Here is an 18,874-nt window from a genome sequence, read left to right on the forward strand (position 1 = left end):
GCCAGGGCAGGCGGCAGGGCCAGTGAGAAGTGACAGGGTGGGGGCTGGTGATGGGAAGGATGTGGATCAGTATGGAGGACCCTCTGCTGAATAGGGAAGGCGCCACAGCCTTCCCGGGCCGGTCACAAGCAGCCCCTGGCAGGGGCACAGGTCTGATTCAACAGGCTGAGGAGGGCTGCTCACCACGCTGGCTGACACATCGGCGGTCTGCGAGTTGTAGAATGGAGGCTGTTAGCCTCTTCTGACCTGACCTTCCCTCTTAATACTAATGGTAAGGGGAGCCAGCACTACTGAGTGCTGACTGTCCCCACTGCTGTCCCAAGTGCACGTGCAATGACTCATTTCATTATTTTTTATTTGAAAAAATCTTTATTGTTGAGAGTATTACAGATGTCCCCCTTTTCTCCCCTCATTGTTCCCCTCCACCCGGTTCCCACCCCACCCCAGGCCTTTACTACCTTATTGTCTATGTCTATAGGTTCTTTAGTTAATCTCTCTCCTCCATCTTTCCTCTGAGATTTGTTGGTCTATTCCATGTTTCTATTTTATTCATTAGCTTCTTTGTTTATTTATTTTCATTTTTAGATTCAATTGTTGATAGATATGTATTTATTGCCACTTTAATTTTCATATATTTTAAAAGATTTTTTTTTAAATTGGTATCAGAGAGGAAGGGAAAGGGAGAGAGAGAGAAACATCAATGATGAGAGAGAATCATTCATTGGTTGCCTTCTGCAACCAGTGGGGATCAAACCTGCAACCTGGGCATGTGCCCTGACTGGGAATTGAACCATGACCTCCTGGTTCAGAGGTCAACACTTAATCACTGAGCCATCCCTGTTTGTTTATATATTTTATCTTTCTTCTCCTCCTTTTCCTTCTTATTCTTCAAGAATATCCTTCATCATTTCATGTAATACTGGTTTGGTGGTGATGAACTCATTTAGCTTTTTCTTGTCTGTGAAGCTCTTTATCTGACCTTCAATTCTAAATTGAGCTTTGCTAGGCAGAGTAATCTTGGTTGTAGGTCCTTGTTTTTCATCACTTTGAATATTTCTTGCCACTCTCTTCTGGCCTGCAGTTTCTGTTGAGAAATCAGCTGACAGTCATGTGGGCATTCCTGTGTAGATAACTGACTGTCTTAACTGACAATCTTTTAAGATTGTCTCTTTTTCTTTAACTTTTGGCATTTTAATTATGATGTGTCTTGGTGTGGGCTTCTTTGGGTTCCTCTTGTTTGGGACTCACTGTGCTTCCTGAACTTGTAAGTCTATTTCTTTCACCAGGTAGGGGAAATTTTCTGTTATTACTTCTTCAGAAGATTTTCAATATCTTGCTCTCTCTCTTCTCTTTCTGGCACCCCATAATGTTAAAGTTGTCCCAGAGGCTCCTTACACCATTTTCATATTTTTGGATTCTTTATTTATTTTTTGCTCTTCTAATTGGTTGTTTTTTGCTTCCTCATATTCTAATTTGTTGATTTGATTCTCCACATTCTCTGTTCTACTGTTGAATCCCTGTAAATTATTCTTTATTTCAGTTAGTGTATGCTTAATTTATGACTGGTCCTTTTTCATGTCTTTGAAGTTCTCACCTACATTCTTTGAAATTCTTAGGAAGTGCCTTGAAGCTCTCATTAAGATGCTTGAGTATCCTTACAACCATTGTTTTGAACTATATCTAGTAGTTTGTTTGCTTCCACTTCATTTAGTTCTGTTTCTGGAGATTTTTTCTGTGTTTTTTTTTCATTTGTGACATGTTTCTTTGTTTCCACATTTTGGCTGCTTTCCTGTGTTTGTTCTTTGTATTTTGGTAGAGCTGCTGTGTCTCCTGGAGTTGGTAGAGTGACCTTGTGGAGTAGGTGTCCTGTAGGCCCCAGGTGCTCAGCCTCCCCAGTCACTTGGGCACTGTAGGTGTGCCCCTGTGTGGGCTGTGTACACTGTCTTGCTGTAGTTGAGCCTTGATTGCTGTTGGTGTCACTGAGAGGAATTGACCCCCAGGCCAATTGGCTTTGAGGACCAGTGGCGACTACGGTGGAAGAGCTACAGTGCAGGAGATACCCCTGTGGATTAGGACTTGCTTCAGTGAATCTTCGGTGCTCTCAGAATCTTCCTCTTGAATGTGTCACTCATGGATGTGTACAGCTAAAATCTGGCATGGTCTGAAGCTGTCCACCTGGTGCATGGCTCTGGAGCCTCCTGGGAGGTGCAAAGTGGGCCACTGCCTGTGCCCTTCCTGGGGCCACTGGACAGGAGCTACAGATTGATCTGCAGATGGCTGCTACTTGTGTTGGGCTTGGAAGTGCCCAGGGGAGGCCAAGCTGTGAAGCAAGGCAGGCTGCTGCTAGTGCCAGGCCTGGGGCCCCTTATCAAAAGGTATGGGGTGCACTGACAACAGCTGTTACTTGTTTGAGAGATTTTAGGAAAGTCTAAATAAAGCCTGAGCTAGGACAGGCTGTTTATATGAAAAAACCTGCTGCAAGCAGTTTGGGTCGGGCTGCAAATTGGGTGAGGGGAATCACCAGGGTGAAGCAAGCAATGTGAGCCATGTTGATTGAGACTCAGATATGCTGCCTGCCAGTCAGCTCTGTAACTGGGGGGTGGGAAGAGTGAGGGGAGGGATACAGGGGGAGTGGGGGACGGGGAGGTCTCAGCATAGGAACAATGACCCCTGTGAGCATTCCTGGCTAAAAGAAAGCTGCCTGATACAAGACAATCCAGTTCCTTCCTCCCTGGGAATGAGTCTGAATAAGTCTGTGTGTTGGGCCTTTAAGAGGAACTGCGTGGGTCTCCAGCAGCCTCTATGAATAACTTATAGTCTACCTATGATGAATTATCCCATCTCACAGATAGGAAACTGAGACACAGAGAGGCAAGTGCCCAGGTTGCACAGCTGGTGAGGGTTGGAGCCAGGGGCAGGGTTGGGGGGGATACCTGGTAGTCGAGCTGTAGAGCCTGAGCACTGGCCAGTAGGCTATCCAACCTCTCTTGAATTGACCCTTTAAAAAAAATAGGCTGATGGGAGCAGGGCTGGAACCGTGATCCCCCTGCTCAGCCCCTGCAGACCCTGAGCCAGCTGTGGGAACTGTGAAAGCCTATATAGAGGATTTTAGGGGAAATGGCACAGGAGTAGTTGCTAGGGACATAGAGAAAATGTGGTGTTTGGAATTGGACTGGTGTCCCTGACCTGGAACTGGCTCCTAGTAGCTGAGCAACCTTGGGCAAATTTATTTAACCTCTTTGAACTTCAGTTTCCACATCTGTAAAACGGGGATAATTATACCTATTAAGCAGGTAAGGATAAAATGAGGAAACTGTGTTAGGTACCAGGAGATGCTAAATAAGCAGTGGATGTTGTTGCTGACAGTGCTAGGCACTTATTATTTTGGGGAGCAAGTGATGGACAGATCTTTAAATTTGATGATGTATAAAATGTAAGGCTTTTAATGGTCTGTATATTTATTTCAAAAATTATAATTATCTACATTAATAAAAGAGAAACATGTAAATTAAATACCACTCTGCTATGCCCACAAGCTGCGACCACAAGCCAATCAGGAGTGAGTATGCAAATTAATCCAACCAAGATGGCTGCTGGCCACAGAGCTGGAGCAAGCAGGAGGTTTGGGTTGCCCCCACAATGGAGGAAGCCAAGTTTCCCACACACCCTGGCTGGCCCTGATCTCCGTTCAAGGCTACAAAGTTTCAATTATAGAAGATAAATAAATCCCAACAAAAATGGTGGCTGCCACAGAGCTGGAGCAAGCAGGAGGCTTGGGTTTCCCCCAGCAATGGAGGAAGTCAAGCTTCCCGCCCACCTGGGCCTCCATTCAAGGCTACAAAGTTTCAATTATAGAAAATAAATAAATCCTAGATGCTTGCTTCCAGCTGGCCCTGGCCTCCGCTCAAGGAGGCGCTGAAAGAAAAAATAAAAGGAAGGGTTGGGACCTTGGGTCACCGAGGGTTGGCCAGGCCAGGATGGGACTGCAGGGGCAGTTAGGGATAAGCAGACCAGCAGGGGGGCCAGCTGGAGGTGAGCAGGCCGTCAGTGGGGGTCAGTTGGCAGTGAGCAGACAGTGGGGGGGGGGGGGGTTAGTTTGGGATGAGCACGACAGCAAGGGGGCAGTTGGGGGTGAGAAGGCTGGCGGTGGGCATTTGGAGGTGAGCAGGCCGGCAAGCAGAGTGGTTAGGAGCAATCAGCAGGCAGGCAGGCAGGCAGGCAGATGAGCAGCTGGAGCCAGCAGTCACGGATTGTGAGAGGGATATCTGACTACCGGGTTAGGCCCGATCCCTGTAAACCTGCAGTAGGACTTCCTTCGAGGGGTCCCAGATTGTAGAGGGTGTAGGCCGGGCTGAGGAACACCCCCACCACCACCACCACCATGCACAAATTTCGGGCACCGGGCCACTAGTTAGTAATAATCTTATACTTCAGAGCCTATGAGGTGAGGTGGTGTTGGTTCCTTTTTATTTAAAAAGCAAGTCACAGCCGAAACTGGTTTGGCTCAATGGATAGAGTGTTGGTCTGCGGACTGAAAGGTCCCAGGTTCGATTCCAGTCAAGGGCATGTACATTGGTTGCGGGCACATCCCCAGTAGGGGGTGTGCAGGAGGCAGCTGGTTGATGTTTCTCTCTCATCAATGTTTTTAGTTCTCTATCCCTCTCCCTTCCTCTATGAAAAAAAAAATCAATAAAATATATTTAAAATAAATAAATAAATAAATAAATAAATAAATAAATAAAATAAGATAAAATAAAATAAAAAGCAAGTCACAGAGTAAGCCGCCAGGCAGCATGGAGCAGCGGAAGGCAGGTGTGAAAGGCCCTGGCTTCCCCACCTTCTTCCTGGAGGAGTGTGCTGTAAGTGTGATGAGATGCTGCCAGGCAGTCCTATGCCAGTGGAGTGTGTATCCGAGTGTGTATGTGCCAGTTTCTCAAAAGTGCAGCCCACATGCAGCTGTACATCCCTCAGCACTTTGCTACTTGCATCACGAGGTCAGAATTCCTTCCATGTCATTATGTCCAAATCTAATGCAGTTATTTTTTTTTTTTGCCCCATTTCACAGATAAAGAAATGAAGCCCAGAGTCTATGGCCTGAGAACTTAACTTTGGACTAGCCAGGAAGGTCACACTGCCCTGAGCAGTGGGTTGTTGTGGTGGCATGGAAAACTTGTTACTTTGCAATTCAGAACGAATTTCTTCTGTGAAGACAAAAGCCAAGAATGTATGGAACCCTGGCAATGCCACTGGTCCCTGAAGGAAGGTCCTTCCCCAGCTTGCCCTGTACCCCCAAGAGTAGGCAGTGAAGCAGAGAACAGAACTCAAATGCCACCTCAGCTAAGTAGGGCATTCTTATTCCCCGAAGTCTCCTTGCCTCTTAACCCCAAGTCAATTGGAAACCTCTGGCTCTTAATTGTCCGGAGCAGTGCAGGCAGCCTGGCCAGCCGCCGCGCGGCCCCTGGGGTGCAAGGGCAGTTAATTAAGTGAGGGAGTTACTGATTAAGCCCGTGTGGGCTCTGCCTCGGGCTTTGCATGCCCAAGTGGGCGGCTGCCAAGGGACCTCGCGGGAGCAGGCCAGCAGTACAGAATAAATGTGCTTCACACGTCATTAGGCCCTGCAGGGTGGGGCTGGGGTCTACGGGTGGGTGGGTTTGCAGGATTCGGGGCAGTAATCCAGACAGGCAATAAAACATGGTTGCATTTTTTAAGTTGGAAAGGGTTCTGCTGTCGTATTAGCTAGGGTGTGAGTGTGGTGTGTATGTGCATGTATGTGTGTGTATTTTTAGAATTCTTTCCATTTACATAGTGGAATACAGCACACGTATGCCAGGAGTGTATGAAGCTTATGTGCAGTTTCAAGAATAATCGAAGTGCCCAGTACCTGCTCTGAGGTTAATAACACAACAGAGTGTTATGTTAGGAGCCCCTTGGTGAGCTCATTTCAGATTCCTCTCCACCTCCACCTGCCAGTCTGAATTTTGTATTCATCATTCTCTTGTTCCTCCTCAATGTACTGTTGAACTTTGCCTATTTATTGATTTATTGATTTTTATTTTTTTAAATATGTTTTATTGATTTTTCACAAAGAGGAAGGGAGAGGGATAAAGAGCTAGAAACATCGATGAGAGAGATACATTGACCAGCTGCCTCCTGCACACCCTCCACTGGGGATGTGCCCACAACCAATGTACATGCCCTTGACTAGAATCGTACCTGGGACCTTTCAGTCTGCAGGCCTGAAGTGGGTCGATCCACTGAGCCAAACTGGTTTCGGCTGAATTTTGCCTATTTAAACATTTCATGTAAGTGGAATAGTAGCGTGTGGTGTCTGTGACTTCCTTTTTCCCACTTGATGTGTGCAGCTGGCGGCCGCTGGCACTGCAGGCAGCGTGGGGCCGATTGGGGCGTGGGTGCCACGTTGAACGTCCTCGGTGCCTATGTGTGCGTGCAGTTCTCCAGGGCGTCTGTCTAGAAGACAGACGTGCCAGGGTCATGTTCACAGGCCCATGGACAGTTCTGCAAAGCACGTGCACACCGCCACACCCAGCAGTTGTGATGCCAGCTTCTGTCACCCTAAATCCTGATTATATTTTTATCATCAAAACAGCCCTATTTTACAGATAGAACATGAGACTGGGAGAAACTTGTCCAAAATTACAAGGTAGTTTATCAAAATGGGAGCTCCTGAGAGGTGGCTGGTGAGGAGTCTTCAGTTCCTGCCCATTATAAGATGCAGGGGGTGGCACTCTGTTCAGACAGGGGTGGGCAAAAGTAGGCTTACAGCTGTTCGTATTGTCCATGTAAGAAACGTCCAAACCTGTAAGATTTTTTAATGAGTTTATTTGAGCCAAACTGACCATTGATGGGAAGCAAAAATCTCAACAGTTTGAGAAAAGGGCAGTTTTGCACGTGATTTTATTATATTTTTTATGGTGTTGTCTCCCTCCCTATCTTTTAAAAAAATACACTTTATTTTTTTAGAGCAGTTTTAGGTTTATCGAAAAATTATGCAGAAAGTACAGAGAGTTCCCATTTCCACTTCCCCACAACACATGCACAACTTCTGTCATTAGTGTGGCACATTTGTCATAATTGATGAGGCAATATTGGTATATTATCGTTAACTGAAGTCCCTAGTTTACATTAGATTTCACTCTTGCTGCTGTACAGTTCTGTAGATTTTGACAAATGCATGATATCATGTGTCCACCATTATCCTCATGTACAATCATGCCACTGCCCCCAAAAGTGCCCTGTGTTCTACCTCTTTATTCCTCTTCCCCTCTCCTCATCCCTTGAAACTCTGCCAAGTACTGATAATTTTACTGTCTAGATAGTTTTGCCTTTTTCAGAACGTCATATGGTTAGTTAGCATCATATAGTAAGCAGCTTTTTCAGACTGGCTTCTGACACTTAACAATGGGCATTTAAGGTTCCTCTGTGTCTTTTCATGGCTTGATAGTTTATTTCTTCTTATTGTAGAAACAGAGGCCCGGTGCATGAAATCCGTGCCCTCACGGGGGTCCCTCATCCTGGCCTGTGCCCTCTCGCAGTTCGGAAGCCCTCGGGGGTGTGAGAGGCTCCTGCCACCCACACTGCGCTCTTCTGGCTGAGTGCCACTCCCCCTGTGGGCACACACTGACCACCAGGGGGCAGCTCCTGCTTTGAGCATCTGCCCCCCTGGTGGTCAGTGTGCATCATAGTAACTGGTTATTCCACTGTTTGGTTGATTTGCATATTAGCCTTTTGTTATATAGGCTATAACTGTGGCTATACCACAGTTTGTTTATACATGTACTTATCAGGACATCTTGTGTGCTTCCTGTTTTTGTTTTGAAGTCTTTATTGTTGAGAGTATATATTTTTCCCCTCAGTGCCTCCCTCCACCCAGTTTTTACCCTGCCCCAGGCCTTCACCATTGTACTGTCTGTGCCATAGGTAATGCATATATGCATTGAACATTTTTGGTTACTCTCTTCCCATCCCTTTGTCCCCTTCCTTCTGAAATTTGTCAGTCTCTTCCATGTTTTCATGCCTCTGGTTCTATTTTATTCATGAGTTTATTTTGTTCATTAAGTTTCTTGTTTATTTATCTTGATTTAGATTCAGTTGTTGATATGTATTTATTGCCACTTTATTGTTCATATTTTTTATCTCTTCTCCTTCCTTCTTCTTTCTTCTTTTCTCTTCTTTTTTCTGTCTTCCTCTTCTAAAGAATACCCATCAACATTTCATGTAATACTGATTTGGTGTTGATGAACTCCTTTAGCTTTTTCTTGTCTGTGAAACTCTTTATCTGACCTTCAATTCTGAATGATAGCTTTTCTGGGTAGAGTAATCTTGGTTGTAGGTCCTTGCTGTTCATCACTTTGAATATTTCTTGCCACTCCCTTCTGGCCTGCATAGTTTCTGTTGAGAAATCAGCTGACAGTTGTATGGGCACTCCCTTGTAGGTAATTAATTGCTTTTCTCTTGCTGCTTTTAAGATTGTCTCTATTTTTAACCTTGGCATTTTAATTATGATGTGTCTTGGTGTGGGCCTCTTTGGGTTCCTCTTGTTTGGTACTCACTGTGCTTCTTGGACTTGTAAGTCTATTTCCTTTACCAGGTAGGGGAAGTTTTCTGTCATTATTTCTTCAAATAGGTTTTCAATATCTTGCTTTATCTCTTCTTCTGGCACCCCCATTATGCTAATGGTGTTATGCTTGACATTGTCCCAGAGGCTCCTTATACTAGTTTCATATTTTTTGATTCTTTATTCTTTTTGCTTTTACAATTGGGTGTTTTCTCCTTCCTCATATTCAATATCGTTGATTTGATTTTCAGAATTCTCTACTACTGCATCCCTGGAAATTATTCTTTATTTCAGTTAATGTATGCTGAATTTCTGCCTGGTCCTTTTTCATGTCTTTGAAATTCTCAGTAAGTCCCTTGATACTCTCATTAAGATCCTTGAACAACCTTATAACCATTGTTGTGAACTCTGTATCCAATGGTTTGCTCACTTCCATTTCTTTCATTTGTGTCATGTTTCTTTGTTCCCCATTTTGGCTGCTTCTCTGTGTTTGCTTCTATGTATTGGGCAGAGCTGCTATGTCTCCTGGAGTTGGTAGAGTGACCTTGTGAAGTAGGTTTCTGTAGACTCAACCTCCTCAGTCATCTCAGGTGGGCACTCTAGGTGTGCCCTTGTGTGGGCTGTGTACACTGTCTTGTTGTAGTTGAGCCTTGATTGCTGTTGGTGTCACTGAGAGTACTTGACCCCCCCTCTTCCTCCCAGTCAATTGGCTGTAAGGACCAGTGGCAGCTACAGTGGGAGAGCTGCTGTGCAAGAGACACCCCTATGGAGCGAGACTTGCTTCACTGGGGCTTTGGTTCACACTGAGTCTTCTCCTTGAGTGTGTCACCTGTGGATGTGTAGAGTTGTGATCTGGTATGGTCTGAAGCTGTCCTCTTGGTGCCCTGGCTCTGGAGCCTTCCAGGAGTTGCAACTTCAGCCACTGGGACAGGAGCTGCAGAGAGATCTGCAGATGGCTGCCACTTGTGTTGGGCTTTGAAGTGACCAAGTGCACCTATCTGTGAAGCATGTTCTCTTATTGATGTCAGCTGCTTCTTGTTTTAAGAGATTTTAGGAAAGTCTGAAGCCTGAACCTGGACAGGCCATTCATATGGAAAAGACTATGTAAACAGCTTCAGTGGGGCTGCAAATTGGATGCGTCTTAGGGAATCATCAGGATGGAGCAAACAGTGTGAGCCAAGCTCATTGAAATTTTCCCTGTGAGCCAAACTGATGGCTGTCAGTCAGCTCTGGGATAGGGGAGGTCCCAGCACAGGAACCCCCGTGAGTGTCCCTATCTGGGAGAAAGTCACCCCCAGGTTCTTGCCCCGATGCTAGACAATCCAGTTCCTTTCCTAATGTCTCACATTCCTTTCAAGCCGCCACTCTAGTGTTGGAGCCCAGAGGGATGGATTCTGGGAAGCCCATATGCTGGCCCTTTAAGAGGAACTCCTTGGCACTCCAACCACCTCCATGTCACTCAGCCCCAATCCCTGCTGATTTTTACAGCCTGAAGTTATGGGGACTGCTCTTCCCAGCACTGGAACTCTGGGCGGAGGGCTGGTGATTGGCGGGGACCCCTTGTTCCTCACAGGAGGCCTCCACAGCTATGTTATCTCTCCCAATTAAAAAAAAACAACGCTACATGTGGGTGTTGAACCAGACCTTTCTGTACCTCTGTGCCTCCACCCCTCCTCTCAGTCTCAATGTACTTTCCTCTTTACTTCTCTAGTTGTAGGACTGCCGGTCAGCTAGTTTTCAGGCTGTTCTGAATGATGGCTTTCTGTATTTTAGTTGTGACTTTTATATGGTTGTGGGAGGTGGCGAGTGCTGGCCTTTACCTACGCTGTCATCGTGGTCCTCCTCTGCACCTCATTTTAAACATGACAGTCAAAGGAGAAGGTGTAAGGGGGTCACATAGAGTTCATTGGTGATTGATTAGGGAGGCAGAAGGCAAAGCAGAGAAATCTCTGGGATTGGGTGAAAAGTCAAAGGAATAGACACTTCTTTTACATTGGTAGGTATAAGGTAGTTAACAGCCAAAACTAACACAATAACAATGACCGTGAGGGGATCTGTGGTCTGCTCTGGGGAGGCTGTGCTCTGAGGGCCCGGAGAAAAGGAAATCACTCCGACATTCCAAAGGCACGTTATCAGGTATGTTATCCCAGATGCAAAACCAGACAGCAGACGGCTCAGTGAAGGTGAGACTGGCCTTTGTCGGGGAGAAATGCCCTCCAGGACCTCCTGCCGTTGGGAAGATTTCATTTCCGACCGTGCTCTGCGGTGACTTCAGGTCTGAGTGTGTGGGGCCTCCAGCAGGCCTCCCTCAGCCTGTCAGGCTAGCAGGTGGCTCCTTTCTCATTCACATTATGGAAAAAGACATGCAGGTTATGATTATTACAGTAGCTTTATTAACTATTAGAAGCTGGTGCATGATTGGGGCCGGGGAGGGATACAGGGTTTGGGGCAGGCTCCAGGACGTGTCCAGCCTGTCTTACTCAGTCCCGATCAGCCGGACCTCAACATCAAGCTAACCTATCTGTCAGAGTACCTGCCCCCTGGTGGTCAGTGCATGTCATAGCGAGCAGTTGAGCATCCTTAGCATATCATTAGCATATTTCGCTTTGACTGGATGGCCAGATGACTGGACTCCTAGCATGTTAGGCTTTTATTATATAGGACTAGAGGGCCGATGCACGAAAATTAGTGCAAGAGTAGGCCTTCCTTCCCCCTGCTGGCCCTGCTTCATCAGGAAAGATTGTCTAGATGTCTGGTCTCATTAGCATATTATCCTTTATTATTATAGATGTGTTTCATGTACTCAAAACTGTAAACCTACTGCTTGTTGCCCACTCCTGTAACTTGAACTCACAATAATTACCCAGGTTTTTAAAGCATGCTATTTTTTTTTTTTTTTTATCTTTTGTTACTATATATGTACAGGCTCATGTATTGTATCTGTGATGGGGACTGGAAGACCCAGTAACTGGGAAAAAGCAAAACAAAAGCGAACAGAAATGTAGTCCAGGCTCTGGGCTCCTACCCTGGGGCTTTCTTACGTGAGCCCATGGTTGAAGGGACATGGTCTCGCTCTTGCCTTTCAGATGGTGCAGAATTTCCAGGATGAATCCTGTTTTGTCCTCAGCACCTTAAAAGGTAAAGCCCCCGCCAGCTGTTTTGCTTGGTTGAAGTGTGATGGCTGCACCCCCGGGTAACATGCTGCGAGAGGGGGTGCCTGCACACACTCCCCTCCAGGGATGTTCCTGGAACGTCCTGGGGAGGAGAGCACGGACTCCCCGTGAAGCCTGGCCGGCGGGTGCGGATCAGTGAGGCTGGCCCAGAGCCACTTCTGAAAAGGAAGTCCTGGCCAGACGGTTCTGCTCCACAGACTCAGTGTCAGGTGCACAGAAGATGCGTTTGAGTTTTTGTGAACCACAGGCTCTAGGAAAAGTGAGCATGGGGTACAGCAGCTGGGCCTGGTGGGTTGGGGCCCTGGGCGGGCGGGGGTGTGTGTGGGGGTATGAAGGGCCCTCCGGAGGAAGGAGCCTGGAACTCATGGGCCAGGAGAAGGGAAGGCAGTGAGAGTGTGGGGTCAATCAGAATGATGCTGCACGTGACGGGCCTGGGCCGTTCACCTGAGGAGCTGTGTGAGCAGAGCATCCTGGGATGTGGGTGTTTTGGTCCTTGGGCCCAGAGTTGAGGTAGGAAGGCCCGATGCAGACAGAAGGGAAGGCATGGGTGGGCATATCTGCTTTGGTCTCGCCAACATTCAATAGGGCTTCCATGGTGCCCTATTCCATGCCTCCTGTGACTCCCCCATGCCCCGGCGCCATGCCTTTCTCCCTGAAGAATGCCCGGTGTTTCCCTCTTGCAGCGGAAAGCAGTGATGGCTACCACATCATCCTGAAGTGTGGCCTCTGAGCAGCACAGCGGCAGCTGCCTCCACCGCCCAGCCCCGTCGACCCCCTTGGATGTAGGAATTGCACCATCGGAAGCTGCAGCTCCCTGACCAGCTGCGGCTAGAAGGGACCTTGCCGGTCTACGGAAGCCGCACACCGGCAGCCAGCAGAAACCCACGCAGACCTCTGCAAGCAGATCCCCCGGCTCCTCTCTCCCTGCTCCTGGCTGCCAGCTTCTGAGTGGTTCCTTGGTCCTCCCCACGCCCACCTCTCTAAAGAGGCCGACAGCGGTGAGGGGCATCTGGTCGGAATGCCTCGCTCTCCTAGTTGGAGGCTGGTTCCTGGGCTGTCTTGGTGCCAATGTGTTTGTTCCTTCGACCTCTCCCTGCCTCCAGACAAAGCTCTGCCCAACCTTCGCCTTCCTCTCTGGTAACTGGCTCCGGGGCCAGGACTGCTGCCTGGATGGGGGCGGTTTGCCACCATCATCTGTTTTTGTGCTGATTTCCGTTCTCGATGACCCTGGTGAGCATCTTTCGGTCCTGTTCCCGGGTGGGTTGATGGGAGTGGGGTTTATTCCATGCCTCCTTCTTTCACTTCACCTTGTTTCTGAGGATCTGCTACTTCAAAGCCCAGCGGTGGGCTCCCTCTGCGTAGCTGTGGTGGACACCACGTACGCGTGTGGGAGCTGCCACACAGACCTAGGCCTGGGAGGTGGGGGGTGGGCAGAAAGGCTATTTTAGGCTCATTCTTATGAGTATAAAAGGGACGAAAACAAAATAACTCCTCTTGAGTTCCTTTGGTGTAGTTTTATTCCTGTAGTCATGGGTAAGGAGGACTAGGAAGTCTTCCCATTGTGGGATCCAATGACCTTGACTGTCATGATGCCTAGCCCTCTTGGTGCCTCACCAAATCCCATTTAGAGAAGACTCAGCTGCCTGCTGCCAAGCCTGCCAAGTTCCCTAAGGATCCGATGTTTTCTGAGAGGCCCTCCAGGAAGTGTGGATCTGTTTTCATTTGCAGGGGATGTGGTTGGAGCGTTTTCCTCGAGTTTCTGTGCTTGGATCACCTTTCTTAGTGGTATAGGAGGGAATTGAATATCAGTACCTGGTACATAAGGAATTCCTCTTTGTCTTGCCTCTGTTTCCTGGGATCCAGGAATTAATACTGGCCCAAGGCTTCCACTCTCTGCTCACTTAGGTTCATCTTTCAAAGCATGGTGAGCCTGTTCCAACTGAGCAGGGATTTGCCGCTTCTGAAGTAGAGCTTTTGGGATGCAGTGTTAGGGTCCGAGGGGGTCAGAACTGGGGGAGCCTGGTTACAGATGGGGAAACTGAAGCCCAGATAACATCCGTTTGATATCACAGAGGCAGGGTGATGATATACGTTTATCAGACAAACCAGGGCGCTTCGTAGAGTGAGTGGGATGGCATAATGATTATGCTGGGACAGCAGGGTGGAACTCCCACAGCGTAAAGACAGATTCCTGCTTCCTTTTCCTTTTTGGGGGGAAGAAGGAGCCAATAACAGCTTTACTGAGATATAATTCACTTACCATCCAGTTCAACCACTTAGAGTGTACAACTAAATGGTTTTTGGTAAGTTCACAGAACAACCATCATCAATTGTAGAACATTTTCACCCCCCTCCCCCCCAAAGGAACCCTGTACCCTTTAGCAATCACTTTCCCACTTTTCTCCTGCCTCCCTGGTCCTGGGCAACCCCGAGTCTACTTTTGACATAGCTTCGCCTGTTTGGGGCGTTTTATACATGGATGGAATCAGACAATGTGTGGTCTTTTGTGACTAGCTTCTTCAACTTAGCATAATGCTCTCTAGGGTCATCCCTATTGAACATGTATCAGTACGTCAGTCCTTTTTATAGCTGAGTCATAGTTCATTCAATGGATAGACTACCTTTTGTTTGTCCATTTATCACTTGATGGACGTTTGAGTTGTTTCTACTTTTGGGCTATTATGAAAAATGCTGCTATAAACATTCTTGTACAACTTTTATGTACACAGACGTCTTTATTTTTCTTGGGAGTACACATCGGAGTTGAGTTGCTGGGTGATGCAGACACTATGTTTAGCTTTCTGAGTAACTGCTGGACTGCTCTCCAGAGCAGCTCAGCGCTTTCCCATCGGCAGTGGGCGAGGGTTCTGCTTTCTCCACACACTTGCTGTCGTCCGACTTCTTGATGAGAGCATCTTAGTGGGTGTGAACTGATCTCATTGTGGTTTTGATTTCACTTCCTTGATGGCTAATGATGTTGAGCGTTTTTTTTCATGTACTTATTGGCTATTTGTATATCTTCTTTGGAGAATTGTTTATCCTTAGCTCATTTTTAATTGACTTGTTTGTCTTTTTGTTATTGAGTTATATGAGTTCTTTCCATATTCTAGGTACAGGTCCTTTATCAGATATATCATTTGGAAAAATTCTCTCCCATCCTGTGGGTTGTCTTCACTTTCTTGTTGTTCTTTCAGTTTGATGAAATGCAATACTACCCATTTTTTCTTTTTAAAAAAATTGATTTGAGAGAGAGAGAGAAACATTGATTTGTTGTTCCACTTATTTATGCGTTTATTGGTTGTTTCTTGTATGTGCCCTGATCTGGGTCTGAACCTGCAGCCTTGGCATATCAGGACAACGCTCTAACAGCTGAACTACCCGGCCAGGGCCTGCTCATTTGTTATTTTATTGTTTGTGCTTTTGGTGTCAAATTTAAGAAACCATTGCCTAGTCCAAGGTCAAGAAGATTTCTGTTTATATTTTCTTCTAAGAAGTCTTATAGTTTAGCTTTCACATGATCTTTGATTCATTTTGAGCTAGTTTTTGTGCAGGTATACCTAGTTTTAGTGCACTTCACAGATGTTACATTTTTTACAAATTGAAGGCAAGACCCTCCACCAGCAAATCTCTTATGACTTGCTTTATTGTGATGCCAGCATTATTGCAGTACCTCCGAGGGATGCCTACGGACGGTGTGGGGTAGGAGTCTAACTTTGTTCTTTTGCATGTGGCTGTCCATTTGTCCCAGCACCAGATGTAGAAAAGACTTCTAGAATTCCGGGGAATTCATTGCCATGTCAACCTTGCTAAAGGCCTGATAGCACCTGATCTTTTTTTTTTTTTAAGGCTATGAGGTTGTTATTGGAAAGCTCACTGTTTCTCTTTCACAACTGGCTTTTGTTCTCTTTCTGCTGTCTCCTCTTTACTTGTCTCAACAACACTGGGCCATGTCACTCTGATGTTCTGCAATCTTTCTTGGAGCACATTCTCACATTACACACTGTTCCCTGGGGGAAGGTCAATGCCTGTCCTTTTTTTTTTTTTTTTTTTTTTTTTTTTGAGGAAACTGAGTCACGTAGAAGTGGAATAACTTGCCTAGGTTACACGGAACCAGACTAGACCTTTGGTCTTCTGATGTCCAGCCGTTCAAGGCAGCGCCAGCCACTGCCTAAGTGGTGTTCCCACCCAGGCCACGCGATGGCAGGCTAAATTTTAGCCCTAAAGGATGGCAGGCTACTGTTTTTATCTCTGAATTCCAAAGGAGGCCTAATAAAGATCTGTTACCTTAAGTTTGCTGTTAGTAGAATCTTTCATTATCGGAAATGCCCGCTGCTGTCTGTTCTCCTAAATGGTTATAGTTAAATCTTGTGGCTTACTAACAAGTAGAAAATAAGAAATACCAAAAAGAAAACACATGGTCATTTGGCATCAGACGTTTTAGTCACCTAATTCAGCAGCTTGTCCCTTCCATCAGAGTCAGATGAGCTAAAGCTGTCGGTTCTATTGTTTTTATTTTATTAAGTAAAATGCTTGGGCGCTCTGTCCTGTGAGCTCCGAGTCCAGCCCTGGGCCCCCGGGCAGAGCCTCCAGGGCCCCACGTGTCCCAGGCAGAGGCTCCTGCTCCGCAGGGGTAGGTTTTTATTTTATTTTATTATTTTATTGTTTAAAGTATTACAAATAGTATATGTATGTCTCCTTTTCCCCCCCATTGATCTTCCCCCAGCCTCCCTACCCCCACCCCGGCACATGCCCTCAGACCCTCCCCACCAGCGTCTTGTTTTGCTTATTTGCATGCGTACAAGTCCTTCGTAAAGGTGACCCTCCAGTGCGCTCCGGCCACTAACTTGAACCTGGACCCCAGACCGTGCTCTTGACTCTCGGGCCGTGGTTTCTTAGGGCCGAGCAAGTCCCTGTTTGTGAGGCTGTTTCCCAGGCTGCACCTTAAAGGCGCAGAGGCGTTGGGAGGAGCGCAGGGTTTGCGGGGGGAGGGGCTTTGTGCCCTTGGGAAAGGCAGGAGGTGGGGAATCTGAAGTCCAGGCTTGGGCTCCTACACAGAGGGCCGACATTGCCCTGCTGACCCGCCAGGCGGCCCCTGGGGAAGAGCTGTCACTCTAGGTTTGGGGCTTCACTGGGGGAGATTGGAGCTGGCTGAGTGTGTGTCATGGTGTCCAGTCAGGTGGCTTCAGGCCGGCTTGTCACCTGAGGTCGGAAAATCATTAACGAGCTGGTGGGAAACATGCTGCTGTCAGTGGAGAGAGGGCGGAAGAACGAGTCTCCGAGGAGGTGACGAGAGGTGATGGGTGAGGTAGGGAGAGGTGGAAAGGACAGGGGACCCCCCCTCACCTTCTGTGAGTCTCTTCGCCTCTCTGGGTCTCTGTGTGAACCCTTAAAACGAGGGCTCAGTCACGTGGTGACGAGGAGCCGTGGGCCTTTCCCAATTTCCCTCCCTCAGAGTCGCACCGTGAGCAGGTGGTGGGTGGGCGCAGTGGTTTCTTAAATTTGGAGGCATAGGTCCCTGTTGTGCCTCTGAGAATCAGGGTGGCTCACAGGTGGGCTGGACCCTCCAGCACACAAAGCAGCCCGAGCAGGACAGGATTGGCTGCTCAGCAGCTCCAGTCCAGGGGTTCTGCAGGCAGCGCATCGCTCTCCGCGCTCTGAGTGGGGCGTGAGTGACCCTCGGCTTGGCTGCTGGTTGCTGCCATCCCCTTATGTCCAGGTGGCATTCCTGGTTTGGCTGAAGCTGGGTAAGGTAAAGTTGCCTGACCTGGGGAGTCCACACCCCAGTCCAGCTTTCCTGGGGAGGGGGCAGTGCCGTGACAGGGCCCGACAGCAAGGCCCTGTGTCCACACGGCCGCCCGTGTCCGTGTCCTCCCGGTGTCCTGCTCTGGGTGTGCAGAGTCAGGCCCTGGCAGCTGCTGTTTTACATCCTTTCTGACCACCTCCAGCCCCGTCCCTGCCCGGTGCCCAGAGGGCAGGGGGCCTCTGAGACGACCCTGGCCTGGAGATGTGGGTGTTGCCGCGATGCCCTCGGGAGCCGGGGCAGTGAGGTGCTGGTGAGGTCCCCCGGCCTCTTTCCAGGGACCTGCCGGGGTGCCCAGGCCCCTGGGTGAGGCGGGCGCCAGGAGGAGGAAGGCAGTAGCTCTTGAGTGTGGCTCTCCTGCCAGTGACTCAGGGCTGGGCCTGCCCCCACCCCTGCCATGTGGAGGCCTTGAGGGGTGCCCCCAGGAGCAGCTCCGAGGTGCATTGGCTGCTCAGTGAGGGCTGCCGACGGCGTGAGCGGGAGGGGTCACTGCCTGCGGCTCGGCCTGACCATCCTGCCGTTCAGCAGCCAAACCGGCCCCTGTGGGAGCTCCTCTCCGAAGGGGCCGTGGGGGCCCCTCTCTGAAGGGGCCCTGGGAGCCCCTCCTCTGAAGGGGCCGTGGGGGCCCCTCCCCGAAGGGGCCGTGGGAGCTGTCCTCACCCTTCGTCCTCGGAGCCCAGGGGCTGGGCTGCAGGGAGCCTCCTGGGACCAAGAAGCCTTTTGTGGTGGAAAAGCTTTCAAACCTTCATCCAGGAGGAAACAGCCTCACTCACACAGCACAGCACTGACCCGGAGCCCTCGTCAGGAGGTCGATCCCGGGCGCGCGCCCTTCAGGAGCTGGCCTGCTGCGCCCCAGCCCCAGGAGTGAGCTACTGGAGGATCCGGAGCTCTCTTCAAGCCCAATTAAGTGAAATATTATCTTGCACCCGTTGAAAAATTCCATTCTTCTCATTGGTAGACCTCTATTACACAAAGTATTCCATTATTAAATTTGAATTCCACTTAAAAAATGTGGAATTCACTTTCTTTTATGCTGACCTAACATTTTTTTGTTTTACATAATTTAAAAAATATATATATTTTATTGATTTTTTACAGAGAGGAAGGGAGAGGAATAGAGAGAAACATCGATGAGAGAGAATCATCGACCAGCTGCCTCTTGCACACCTCCTGCTGGGGATGTGCCCGCAACCAGGGTACATGCCCTTGACAGGAATCGAACCCGGGACCCTTCAGTCCTCAGGCTGATGCTCTATCCACTGAGCCAAACCAGTTTCGGCTCTTACATAATTTTTTAATAGTTCTTTATTGTTGAAAGTATTACGT

General features: G+C 48.2%; 1 protein-coding gene across 1 annotated transcript in view; it reads left to right on the forward strand.

Annotated features, from left to right (window-relative positions):
• TFCP2L1 (transcription factor CP2 like 1) overlaps nucleotides 1-16,128 on the forward strand; it is a gene marked incomplete at its 5' end in the record, with an annotated part of 62,743 nt that extends 46,615 nt beyond the window's left edge. The window contains 2 exons of the mRNA XM_084892248.1: nucleotides 11,662-11,713; nucleotides 12,432-16,128. Of these exons, the coding sequence (XP_084748374.1) occupies nucleotides 11,662-11,713; nucleotides 12,432-12,478 (99 nt within the window). The 3' untranslated portion in view covers nucleotides 12,479-16,128. The remainder of the gene's footprint in view (nucleotides 1-11,661; nucleotides 11,714-12,431) is intronic.
• Nucleotides 16,129-18,874: the final 2,746 nt, after the last annotated feature.

Source organism: Pipistrellus hanaki (assembly GCF_964339955.1).
Source record: "Pipistrellus hanaki genome assembly, chromosome: 8".
Classification (NCBI taxonomy): Eukaryota; Metazoa; Chordata; class Mammalia; order Chiroptera; family Vespertilionidae; genus Pipistrellus; species Pipistrellus hanaki.